Here is a 13911-nt window from a genome sequence, read left to right as displayed (position 1 = left end):
TGATAATCTACATTCTGTGGTCAAGTGGTCACACACGTAAGTGTGATTCAGGCTATAATCAGCCAACAGGAACCACTGCCTCCAAGATAGGCAAATTATACCTAAATATTTGAGCCTATGCATTACAATGAGATGATACCACAATACTCAAAGCTAGAACGTTCATCATCAATATGAACCTGAATCAGCAGGGCCTCAGCTCCTGCATAGCACCACTTCAGGGAACCTCCACCTTCTGACTGCCTGTAACCACACTGCGGATTATCCACCATTCAAAAACAATAATGTGCATACGGCTCTCTCTTACCTGTAGCATACGAGGATGCCAAACTGAGCTCAGATTTTAGCAGTGAAATGGCAGAAAAAAATGGCATTTTCAATCCTCTTTCCTTTTAATGTATAGACCCTAATGTGGTTGCAGGTCAGCAGCATCGTCGTGGTATTGAGTGAGGGCGACAATCTCGGCCATCTTGTATAGTAATGCAATGTGAAACTGAAGCACGGTGTTCACTGTGTACAGAACAAAAATGCATGTGCGTGTTAGTTACATTGATGCACAGTGTCTGCGACAAGCGTGTAGGGAGCGTAGAGGTGCAGAGAGGTATGGGCCGGCTCTGCTGGGGTAGTGGGGTGAGTTTAGGAGGAGAGGGGATTAGCAAGAGGCCGCAGGCCCCGAGGCAGAGGGCCCGTTTCCTGGCCTGAGCCCCTGTTTGTCCTGCCTGACCTGGCAGCTCTGGGGGCAGATCCTGCTTGGATACAGCCCCGCTCCCACGCCTGTCTGAAGCTGTTAGCCACTGGCTGTGAGTAGCTAGCTGGGCTTAGTGTTGTCTGAGCTGCGGCTGGGTCGGGAGGGGTCCTATCATCTGTGGGGGGGTTTCCAGCTACTCTGTGTTGTTGGTGTGAGGGTGACGGGGTAGTGGGCGGCTATGATTAATGACTTTGTTTGGATTGTTGCTACCATATTTGTTCATATCAGGGCTGTTAGAGGGACAGCTGACCATGTGTGAATCTGTTCCCAACGCATCTGTACAAACGGATGACATTGATGAAATCTCCCGAAGGTATTTGATTGAGTTGACATCAGGCGATTGTGAAGACCATTGCATATAATTCACATTATTACACCTTAAGCCATTCAGGGACCATCTTACCCTGTCGTGCCACGCCTTTATTCAGGTTTACCTTTATTTTATTACCCATCTGTACATCCTCAGGTTAGTAAAAGTGCATGAAGCAGGATGACATGATCAGTCTGCCTTGCTGCCATCGTATCATTCACAACGGTCCACAGCAGTCACCTCCCTGTGTATCTTACACCTTTAGTAATTAACTTCAACCCTCTATTTGCCTAAATCATCAACTAAAACCATCACACGATTGTGTTTGCAGGGTGTTGTCTACATACCACTTGTGTGCAGATCTGTGTTTTTACTTTAAAGATCCGTAAGATAACACCTCTTCTCTTCTCTGGGACTGTTAGATTATCGCTCTCCAGAAATGGGAATGAAATAAGGGGATATTGACTTTTCCTCCCCAAAAGCTTTGATAGCTCAATTGCTTGTTTTCAGTGGCGTGTTATTATTTTTCAATTGGTGGATTGGCTGTTGGGCTCGGAGGAGCACGGAGCAGCTCTCTGAGTGTTGTTTCTGCCCTGGATATACACAGAGCTGTCAGTGAAAGCAGGGAGAGAGGAGAGATAGAAAGGGGTCATCGGTAAATCTCTGTTAGGGCCTCAATCATTTAAAGGAAACAATCTAATATTTGACACAGTGGGCTACCCAACACTTTATTTCTGGGCCATATCTTACCCTGGGCAGCTGACAAAAGACCTTTTTCAAAATAAAGTATTTTTTAGCATCTAAATCATAAACTCTTTTTGAAAACTGGCATCTGCGTAGAACAGAATGACCATAACTACATAGGGGGAAAAAACTCCATAACTGTGAGTTCATGTGATTTTACTGACAAATACTGTCAGAGGGTTATTAAAATGTTGTTTGGGGTTTTGCCCTCCTGCCTCCATCGTCACTGGTGAGCCAGTGGCGTCATTCCTGCCTCGCTTTATAAAACTGTCAACGCCTCTCTCTCACCTGGACTGACACTCACCACCCAAACACCAGGGCAGGAGGACAGGGGTTTATTTCAGGCCAGAGCAAGGGGATCAGTCGCTGGTAAACTATACGCGACTAACATTTAGACAAAAAAAACAACAACAACAACAACAAGATCCTCACATTGTTTCTTTTATGAATCTGGCAAATTATTCTTACTTCTCTGGCATGTGCAACATGACCGCAGAGACGCAGCACTCGCCCGCCGAGGCGAGTCCTGTTGTCATGTCTCCAAGTGTGTGCCTGGACTCTCCGCAGCCACCGCCGCCGCCTCTGATGCTGCAGGCCCGGTCCAAGGACAACGTTTTGATCAAGTCGGAGCCCCGGGGGAACAGTCCGAACGCGGAGGACGGAGCCGCTCTGGGACAGACCGAGGAGCACCTGCCCACCGGGAGCCGCCGGAGGAAGAGGCCCGTCCAGAGGGGGAAACCTCCATACAGCTACATCGCGCTCATCGCCATGGCCATAGCCAACTCTCCCGAGAGGAAGCTCACCCTGGGGGGCATCTACAAGTTCATCATGGAGCGTTTCCCCTTCTACAGGGAGAATTCGAAGAAGTGGCAGAACTCCATCCGCCACAACCTCACCCTCAACGACTGTTTTGTGAAGATCCCCCGGGAGCCCGGCAGGCCAGGTAAAGGCAACTACTGGACCTTAGACCCGGCCGCCGAGGACATGTTCGACAACGGGAGCTTTCTGAGGAGGAGGAAGAGATTCAAGCGCACCGACGTGAGCACCTACCCAGGCTACATGCAGAGCTCCAGCGCGTTCACCCCGACCCCAATGGGCCGGCCCCCGTACCCGAACACCCTGTACGCCGGGATAGGCTCTGGCTACGGCTCTCAGCTGACCGCCACGTCCCCGCATCCGGCCATGCTGCATCACTACCAGACCTCCGCCGGGGTCGGCCAAGGACAGCCACGCAGCATGTTCAGCATCGACAACATCATCAGCCAGCAGACGGTGCTGCAGGGCGGCCCGGGGGGCGACCTCAACTCCCAGGCGCTCGGGCTGGGGCTGCACGTGGGAGCTGACCTGGGCACCATGACCTCCAGCTGCTCGGTCACCGGCAACGACCCGTCTGCGTGCTTCCAGACCCAGACTGTCAACCCGTCGGCGAACATGCTGAGCAGAAACAGCGGGAACCTCTCGTCCAACCTGGCCGCCGGGTACCCGTACGCCTCCTCGGGCTCTCCTCCGCACCTGCCCGCCATGAGCCAGTCGGGGTTCTCTCCGGGGAGCTCGCAGGTGTACTGCTCCGGAAACCGGCTGTCCCTGCCGGCCCTGCGCCCGGGCTCCTGCGCCGAGCACACGGAGCAGCTGCTGGGCCTCTCCAGCCCCATGAACTCCTACAACAACACCTACATGAGACAGGCCAACTTTGCGTCAGGATTAGAGCGCTATATGTGAGACTTTATTAGCCCCAAGAAAAAAAGAATCCGTTAATTATTGGCTACCAAATAGTCACATATTAAAGGAATAGGCCCTCGATGAGCCCATAAGAGGTGGAACACATAACAGTAATATCATTGGGCCTATTCAAAATGCCTGCTATTCATTAAACGACAGGTTAATAAGTTCCTGAATTAAATTTATTTTTTGTCAGGATAAGAAAAGACATGACACGTACATCTCGTGACACAAAATGACCGAGCCTCATGATAAAGCATTCCTATTTTAAAAGCCATTTCGATCCGTTTGACACATTCCATGAGTGTATGTCAGAGAGTTTTATGTATTTCATTGTGCCACCCTTTGTTCATATTTCCTGCGTTCCAGAGTTAGTTTTAACACGTGTTTGTTATTTGTCATTCAATTCAAGTCTGCTGATTTCCATGTAAATAGTTTGTTGATGTATAAAAACTTTGTTAAAAGAAAAGAGTGTTATCGTTTCTGACGACAGGTCGCCTTGAATAAATTCATTTTTTTACAGTAAAATGAACGTGGTCTTAATTCTCGATAATTAAAATATATTACTCTGTAAAAACATGATTTTTTTTATCTCATTTAGTTTTAGTGCAACAGAAGGTTACAACATTATCAATCAGTAAAGCTGCTTTTTTTATCAGTCACAGTTCACTTAAAATTATAATATGAGTGTCTTATCTTTGTGTGTATATATATATATATATATATATATATATATATATATATATATATATATATATATATATATATATACATATATACATAAATACACACACACACACACACACACAGTACAATCTGCTAAAAAAACAGCTCAATCTTCAACTCTAAATATTTTTTAACAATCAATCATGCTTATAAAATGAAGACTGGAGCATTATACTAAATTAAAGACTAAATGTGTTTCAACAATAAATGTAGTACAATTTTTACACAATGTAGCTACAAATAAACAATTAGACACAAGGATGATCTAAAAGCACATGATTTAAGATTTTTTTAGAAAGTAAATTAAATATGAATCACAGGAAGTCAAGGTACGCTATTATATATCAAACTTATTGACTGAATTAGTCAACGGTGTACTTATGAAGCACAAATTTTCCCATCTGTTTACATACAGGCCATATTGTCCAAACTGAGAGAAACAAATATATGTTATATAAATGTGTATTCACCTTTACAGTTTAAACTGAAGTTTGTTACATCTTCACAGTTTTCTATATAAAAACAATTCAGCTCGTACGTTGTTTTCCTCATGATTCATTGATTTACTGTTAATTCCACCATATAAAGCTCTTACTCAGACTGTGCACATGAATTCAACTCGTTTCTCTCCCTTTTTTCAGGATATTTTAATAAAAATATGCTATATTGTTACTTGTGAAATGGTTTTATGTTCCATAAAATATTTTGTAATTCAAGGGTATGGATCCACACCTAAGATACACCCTTTCAGTGCTCATTCACTATTTTTAGAAATGACAGATCTACTCATTGTTCACTGGTTATTACCAACAATTAGTTGAAATTCAAACTTTAATTTAAATTGTATTTACTTTGTTGATAAAGGACAACATCAACAACAAGTATCAGTCAATAGATATGAATTGGTTAATCAATAAACCAAGTAGTAACCAATTTATCAAAATCTGTGAAAATTGCTTCCAAAGCCATGAAGTGATATAAAAATGTAGGAAAAAGAAGCATATTTGGTGTTGGTGACAGAAATAAAATAGTTTACAGATCTTCGTATAGCACTACACTGGGACAGCTTTCATCAAAGTTATTCAGTGACGGTGTAACCTGTGGTCACATTCTGAGGTTCCCGATTAAATGCTATTAAAAATAACATAATTCATAAAAAACACTGAAAGATACAGATACAAAGAATATTATTATAATACAATAATAAAAAGCTCTGAGTCTGTTTCTGCTCAGGTTTGAATGCTTATGAATAATTTGTCGGTATTCATTTGTCTGAGTGTTACATCCTGGTCTGATATTGAGACGCTCAGACACTGAAGCTACACTGCACTCAAACTACTGCTGCACCAAAGGGGCCGATGGCCACCTGGTGGGTCAATCAGACCAAACACATATGAAGCAGGTAAACCAGGTGAACCTCATTATGAGTATCAACAACTGTTTGTTCACTCCGAGTGAACGAGATCATCAAACAGGTTCAGACTTTCCACCACTAGATGGAAGCAAAAGCAAGATGTGGGATTGTTTTCACTTATTTACAAGGATTTTCTTTTTTCAGTTTGTGATTTTGCTGTTGTGGTTTTAACTACAGTGATTCTGGTCAACAGTCAACAATGAAACCTCTGCTTAACAGAACAGGTAATCATTTTGCACATTTTTGTTCATTGCTGACTTTTGTATTGATAAATACTGCGCAGTTGCTTCCGGGATTAATAAAGTGAGTGAGTATAAGTACATATCTCTCCATCCATCCACCCTGAAGAGTTTTCACTGAAGGAAGTATTGGTCATACATGTTCTTGTCCAGAAAAGAAGTGTACACTAATTAAACTGCTAAAATGTTTTTGACTATTCAACAATGATGGGTGGAGGCAGTTTGTAAAAAAGATTGCGACATTATTAGAAAGCTGATCAAACATTGTCTCTAAGTCAGATTTTTGTTTCTCACGCTGAATCTTCTTATAATTAAATGACAATAATAAAGTCACCTGTTCACGAACACAACCTGCACTGAAAGAATTGAGGGGCTGGCTTCACCACTGGGACATTATTTTTAATATTTCTAACAGCTAGAGATGTTCATGCAACAAAGCTCACTGCGAAATCTGAAAAAAAAACTAACACTGTGTTTCTTGCTGCAACTCAAAGCATGCAGGCGCTCCTTCACACGTCATGAGAGTTGTTCAGCATCGAGCTTCAGCTGCCACTTGTTGCCATGAGGTTTCTACACCTCAGAGGAAATACTTTACTTTAATACAATCGTTTGACAGCTTTAGTCGTTAGTAACTTTACATTTTAAGATTTTTGCACACAAAAGTCTATAAAATGTGTCTCGTTATAAATGAAAGTACCCAACATATATTAATGAATTAGTTGATTGACAGCAAATTAATCGATTCTTGGTCTATTTGATAATTGTTTAGGTCAATTTTAATGACTTGAACACTTATCCATTAACTTGAAGCTAGTCATCACTTCTACTCTATTTTGGAGAGTTTGTTTCATTCAACCTTCTAGTGTTGTAAAATGTTTCATAATGCTGCTTTCACTAATGCAAATGTCCTTAATTATTGTAATGCTCAGGAATACACACAGTTAACACATTATGCTCTGATGTTCTTTTAAAAAGACAATCTTTGAACACTGAAATGAGGCTACTGCCTTATATTAATAACAAGTGTTGCTTGTTTGAACTCGTTTTGCTGTTTTGTTTGAAGGCTGTTGTTTGTTCTTTTATGTGAAACTTTGTATGCTTCATATATATCCTGGAAAAGTAAAAACAATTAAATGAAATAATTAATTTGCCCCCATCTCAAAATCTCAAAGTCTCTCAACAGCTTTCAGTTTTTCACTCGTATTATGTCCCATGTTTATAGGACACAACTCTGCTGTTTGCTGTCATCTCAACAGCCTTAATGTTAGGGTTTCAACAGCAGAGGGCGCTGCAACACCACAAACTGCGACGATGAGAAACTCCATTGGGACAATTCACAGAAACCCCATAGAACCTTTGGAAACGTGAAGGACCTGTAACATCCTACAGCGCACGTTCTGCAGGTTGTTCAATTTAACTACAATTCAATCAACGTCAAAATAATGCATTTTACACCAAATGCCATGACAAAATGACATATGTTCAGTTAAGCTGTGGAAGCTTAATATGTTTTTAGAAGTAATAATAAAAAAGAGCTGTAAAGGAAAACATCCCTATCGTTTTGAAAATACATGTATATATTTGAGTCTATTTATTGTCAAATACGGTATTGGTAATATATCTTCAAATATATTCCAACACATTAAATCATCAAGTATAGGCACAGAGAATGAAAGACAAATAAATACATAAGCATAAACAAATAAAATGTAAAGGCTGCAAAAAGTTTTGCTTTTGGATTGAAATTAAATTAAAATAATGTTGTTGGGTTTTTTTTAAATTATTAAAAAATCTATTCTACATGACATGGCTGCTTGTGAGGCGTGGAGAAAGTAATGCGTCATGTGTGTCGGGCAGCTGTCAGGCAGATCTCAGTGCGTCTATTTCAGATTTGAAAGGACTTGTGACAGACAGGTCAGACCAGAGGAGAAGCTGCATGCCGACCCTCCTCAGTGGAACAGTCTTCTGCTTCAATACAGAGTAATAACACAAGCAAGCAAGCACATCAGATTGTAGTTGAGATTAGACGAAACTCTACCCTAAGTATGACAGTTAGATGAATGTGGTGCTGGTGATGTAAATGCATTACATTTGTGTTTCTGCGGCGTAATGAGCAGGAATGTCAGCCCGCACACATTACAGACACATTACACGTCGTCATCCCCGCTGGCCTTCATCCTGACGAAGACGAATCGGAGCAGGTTGCAGCTCCCCATGCCCCGGTGTGCCCTCGTGAGTTATGCAGAAAATGCAGATGGATAGTGTTGTGACTTTTTGACAAGGAAAAAACAAAACCCGTGGGAAGTGATCAGGGAATTAGGCGACTGGCCAAAACCTTTGAGGGGGGATTTCAATACGGCCAAAAATCAGCCAATTTATTAGAGGGAGAGAATAAAGAGCTCCGCCTGTTGATTTAACACTGAAGACAAAAACTGATGTAACAGGTCGAAATGTCTCGAGTCTGAACACAAACTAAACATGTTAATTACAAGTCAAATTAAAATAGTGATAATAGGCCTATTTAATGACATCCGGATATCTATTATTATATTTAACTTTATATTACAGATTATGGGAACACATTTTATGTATAATATTTCTGAATCCAACAAATAGCTTACATTGGGTTTGAAACGGAGCGAAGCTTTAATAATAATAATAATAATAATAATAATAACAAATGTATATTTCAATAAATAAAATAATGTATTATTGATATTATTAATTGGTAATAATATTATTAATAGCTTTCAGAACTTATCCTTAAATCTAATGATCTTTTTCTTTGAAGACCATTCTGAGCTTTAAGTGCATATTTTTATAACTTTCTGTACATTATAAACAAGCGTCACATTTCATTTGACTCTAAATATGCCTTTACGTTATTGTGTAAATATTGATATGCGCTTTGCTAGTGTTTGTAAGCTATATCATAAAGATCCCAATCATCATCATCGGAGATCACTTTTATACACTGTAAAAAAAAAAAAGTAGTTAATTGACTCAGGCAACCTTATGTTCAGAAATAAATCGCGTTTCAATGATTAAATGAAAAACATAATTTTGGGTAATCGTTGAAACAATTTTGTTTTTAAAATATTTGTATTCATACTCGATTATTTTTATTTTCTTAACAAATTGTCAATATATTGATAAAGAAAAGAATAAGGGAGATCTCCAATAAGTAAATGTATTACTATTTCAATTCTCGAAATGAGATCATATGCACAGGAACAACTGACATTGCTCATATACAAGTTGCCTAAAGAGGCAACATGTTTTTGATATTTCTTTGTTAAGTTGTTTTTTATCGAAATATGTTTGAAATGATTCGAGAGCACATCCAAATATTACGTTTTGCACGGCAATTTCGTCCAGTTCCTGGTAACAGTGACTCAAAGACCACGTGACCAGCACGGTCCTATAAATACCTTTTGAAAGCTAGAGAAGATAGTGTGATAGTCTGGCTGGATACCTACCCAACCCCCGTGCGTAAAAGATATTTTGGAACGATACTTGGAGGTCCAGAAGTAGCTTTCTCAACGAGCTACAGCACAACCTGATCACAGACGGAAACAATCACATCTCCGGAAGTCAACAAGTCCAAATCGGCGCAAGATCGATGATCTGTGACTGTTTTTTGTTGGTTTTTTTACGCCTGAAAACCAGAAGTTGTCTGCTCGATGAGAAGCTCGCACGGCCCTGCTTGACCAGCCTCGGACGAACAGGAGTCGCCAGATCCACAGGTCAAAGAGTTATTTATCTTTTCAATAGATTCTAGCCATGTGTGCATTCAGTAGTTGGAGATAAAACTGCAGCAAAAGCCCTGTGTGGTTGTAAGGGGGGAGAGGGAGAGTAGCTTCGCCGGACTAGAGGAGGAGGAAATCTGGGAGAGAGTGGGGAAGAGAAGCGGCGTCTCCGAGGATGACTTTAGGGGCGGATATGTCCGACAGCTCTGCATTGTCCGAAGATGTGGACATCGACGTGGTTGGGGGTGACATATCCGTTGGAAAGGACGGAAAGTACATTCACCACGAGTTCAACTTGGACAATGACTCGGACGATAATTACTCCCAGAACGCGGCCGAGAGGGTTTCTTCTCCCGGGCTCAGCAGCTCCGACTGCCCGTCAGACCAGATGGGTTCCAGCGCGGAGGTCGGGACCGGGATCGGGGAGAAATCCCGAAAAGGCGCTCTCGTGAAGCCCCCTTACTCTTACATCGCCCTGATCACCATGTCCATCCTGCAGAGCCCCAAGAAGCGCCTCACTCTCAGCGAGATCTGCGAGTTCATCAGCAGCAGATTCCCTTACTACCGGGAGAAATTCCCCGCGTGGCAGAACTCAATCCGCCACAATCTTTCCTTAAACGACTGCTTCGTGAAAATCCCCCGAGAGCCCGGCAACCCCGGGAAGGGCAACTACTGGACCCTCGACCCGGATTCCGCAGACATGTTCGACAACGGGAGCTTCTTACGCAGGAGGAAGCGTTTCAAGAGGCACCAAACTAATGAAATCCTCCGGGAGACTGGTGGCTTTCTTCCCGGGTTTGGATACGGCCCGTACGGATACAACTATGGACTTCAGCTGCAGAACTTCCACGCAGCCCACAACCCGTATCACCCGCACCACACAGGTGGCTCATTCCCGTTCCCTAACGCCCCCTGCACCTTGCCCTCGTCCGCCTCCATATTCCCCGCGCCGCATCACCTTCCCTCCCTGTTAGGGGCCGATTTAAGAAAGCCTTTTTATCCCCAACTAAGCCCGTCTCTGCCGCCTCTCAAGACGGACTCCAGCGCCCCGAGTCGACCTTCGTTCTCCATTGACAATATCATCGGTGCGGCCAACTCCACCGCCTCTTCCTACGGCGTGCAGCCGGGCAGCCAGGCTCAGATCCTGGCCATATTAACCCCAGCGCTGGCCTCCGCTTCCAATCATTTGAGCCTATCGCAGGACAGCATATTACAGGCCGGGCCACAGGGACAGACTTTTTCCAGCAAAACCCCAAATATGAACACTTGTCCTTTCTAAAAAAAAATAAGAATGAAAATCTTTTATTATAAAGCAATTGTGGCTTCTTCCTGTGTGAAGGTAGGCTGTACATAATTGGTGAAGAAAAAAAAGAGTGTTCTGGCTCTCCCCATTTACTATCATTGTAAGAGGAGAGAGAGAGCTTTATTTATGGTGTGTAAATATGTGTATAGTATTGAGAGACAAATGCAAGAAGGGACTTTTTAAACAGTGCTGACCTGCAATCTGGCGGCCTCCATTTGTTAGTGGAAGGAAAAAAAAGATCCTGTTATTTTTAACCTAAGTTAAAAGTTGTTTTTTTTAAATAGTTGAGAATTTTATTATGACTTACATTGTTTTTATTTTGTGCGTCGTGAGAAAATGGCACTGTTGTTGTTGTTGTTGTTGTTGACATAGGCTGACAGAGACGGCAAACTCAGGTTTTACTTAGAAAGCACATGGAGACAAAGGGGGGCTTCTGACGCCAGAATAACCATTTCCCACTATCACTCCCTCCTCCAACGCATCTCCTCTACATGGTGAATTTGTGACAATGTCATTTCATGTCGTCAGTGGACACGTAGGCTATGTGGTTTTGGTATAAAAGAGCGCATTACCTCTCTCAACTTTTTAACTGTTGTTCGTTCCTATCTATTTCACATTTTTACTCTGTGAAACATACAGTATGTCATGTGTTGCCAATAGAGAGAGAGAGCGCGAGAGAGAGAGAGAGAGAGAGAGAGAGAGAGAGAGAGAGAGAGAGAGAGAGAGAGACACCTAAATGTTCATAGGTCATTTTTTGTTGTAATGACAAGAATAATAAATGTTTGTGAATTTGAAAAAACAACAACAAATCGTTAATTTATTTTTTATTCCATGGAAAGTTCCAGAGTTAAAAAAGAAGGGTCTATAAAATAGACTAAACAGCAGCACGTGAGTTTAATTCAACTAAATGTTTATTTTGTAAAATTAAAAAAACGTACAAATGAGAGTCAACATTTTATTTCTTTTAATTTAAAATATTGTTTAATTTGATTCCTTGTATTATTTTTTAAGAGTTTCCCTTCAGTACAATATCCAACTTGTTATATTTGCACATTCGGGTCCAATCTTAACATTTAATTTAAGCTTTTCTTGTTCTGATCACGCAGCTCATAAATATGAAGCATTAATGTGTGGACACTGACCGATTAGAACAAGCTGATCACACACACACACACACACACACACACAAAAACACAAGATGAGTCTCTTATGCAGTTAATCAGGACTCCTTTCAGGTGTGAAAAACGCACCAGATTTAGTTGAAATATTTCAAACACGACTTGATGTATATAACAGTCATGAATATCACGCAACAGTGGGCAAGTATTCCTCTTGTGTGGCTCTCGCTCGCTTGTAAAGGACCATTTTCTAGCAAGTTACAAAGGCCCCGGCTGAATGGGGGCGTTAGCAGGCCTCGGCGGTCTGTAATTGAAAGTGAACAAGGATATACCCACGGTCTTTCGGGCTTTCGTTGCTAATTTGTAGCAGCATTTTTCATCGGGCTCCCTAATCCACCATAATGCGGCTTTTTTGGCCGTTTGTTGATGTTGTCAGTGCGGACCCCTGGCCCAGGGGAGTGAATGTGCGCGCAGCGAGCGGTCCCCTGTGAGACCAGCCACACACATTTAGACCCTGAAAAGCAATCTTCTCTAAAGGCCCTCGGTTTGCTCCGCTTTCATGTCATCGTGTGTTGTCTCGGGATACGTATAAAAGAAGCAGTGGGACTCGTCCGGCCACAGAAAAACAGGCCCATTGGTCTTTTTCAGAGTTGTTGGAGCACATGTTTCCAGACAGAAGGGGGTGTAAAGCCTCCTTTATTTACCAGATCTGTGTGCAAAATGGTTAAATTAGTTTGCGGGTGTTTTGACAGATGATTATTAAGGATGAAGGGTGGGAGGGCTGACTCCTCTGTTTTCCTTCAGCACAGCTCACTGAAAGTCTTTGAAACGAAAACCAAAACATGACTACTTTCTTTATCCGGACGCAGCCTTTATTCCCTTTCTCTCTCCCAGTTGGTGCAAATTGGACATTTGATAAATATCGCGGTGAGGATTTGGGGAAATAATTTTGATTAGAGCTTCTCCCCGCCGTGTATCCGTGGTGTTAATTGATATCCTGCATGAATAATTTGCGGAGTAAATGAGGTGGAAAAAAACATTTAGCAGGCCATTGAAGTTGTTCTGCGCACGCTCGCTCTGGCAGGGAGTCATTACGCACCGCATCAGTCCATTAAAAATCCACATGAGGCGTTTGCAGAGGTGGTTAAAAAACGTTTAAATAACGGCAGGAACGAAAACTAAGCCAATAAAACTCACGGGTACAGAAAGCAATAACGCACGCGCACGCACCGGATCTGCCACGAGGAGGTTCAGCCAAAGGCACCGGCCTTTGAAAACGGACGATTGGAGACTGAACCCATTTCTACGGATTTTCAGCTCGAACACGCACCATCACCGTCCATTTCCGCTTGTAAAGATTACAGGCTCGCGACCAGAATAGACCTGGAACTCGCTCTTCCTCAAACCCACCACAGACAGCGGAACACGTTAGACATCCGGGGCGCATCTTCCTCCCAGACGCCCTTTCATTTTTCGTGTTCGTCCTAATGGGATCCCATCACCGCTCATATATATTGACGCGTTCGTATATTTCAGGAGGATGCGGGATTGTCACTTCGGGACCACCCACAGTCCCAGCGTGCCTTTATTTAGGCATCACGACATCCGTCATTTCTCGTGACGTCCTCTCAAACGAAACCAGGGCTGAGTGATATGTGAAGTGACAGCCAAATGACTCGACAGTCACCAAAAACACATTTATACATTTTAAGGCAATTCCCATCTCAGTCTAAGCGCTCCCATATGCCCCGTTTGGGCGTAGAAGCAGATATAAACCCGTATACGTTCCTGCTGCTGTAATATATTTATAGACGGAAGACGTCAACGCTAGATTTATCTCT

At 42.4% G+C, this 13911-nt stretch overlaps 2 protein-coding genes across 2 annotated transcripts; both read left to right on the top strand.

The window, feature by feature from the left end:
* The first annotated feature begins 2246 nt into the window (after positions 1 to 2246).
* Positions 2247 to 3521, top strand: foxe3 (forkhead box E3). The gene has a single exon (XM_068707091.1). It carries the CDS (start codon positions 2247 to 2249, stop codon positions 3519 to 3521), a length of 1275 nt encoding a protein of 424 aa, XP_068563192.1.
* Positions 3522 to 9384: 5863 nt separating this feature from the next.
* Positions 9385 to 11667, top strand: foxd2 (forkhead box D2). The gene has a single exon (XM_068707089.1). The coding sequence runs from the start codon at positions 9825 to 9827 to the stop codon at positions 10926 to 10928; it is 1104 nt and encodes a 367-aa protein (XP_068563190.1). The 5' UTR covers positions 9385 to 9824; the 3' UTR covers positions 10929 to 11667.
* The last annotated feature ends 2244 nt before the right edge of the window (positions 11668 to 13911 follow it).

The sequence above is a fragment of the Cebidichthys violaceus genome, unplaced genomic scaffold, assembly GCF_023349555.1.
Source record: "Cebidichthys violaceus isolate CVI_PGR_0920_01 unplaced genomic scaffold, fCebVio1.0.p SCAF_13, whole genome shotgun sequence".
Lineage (NCBI taxonomy): Eukaryota > Metazoa > Chordata > Actinopteri > Perciformes > Stichaeidae > Cebidichthys > Cebidichthys violaceus.
The sequence above is the reverse complement of the archived record's forward strand: the minus strand, read 5'-3'. Positions and strand labels throughout refer to the sequence as shown.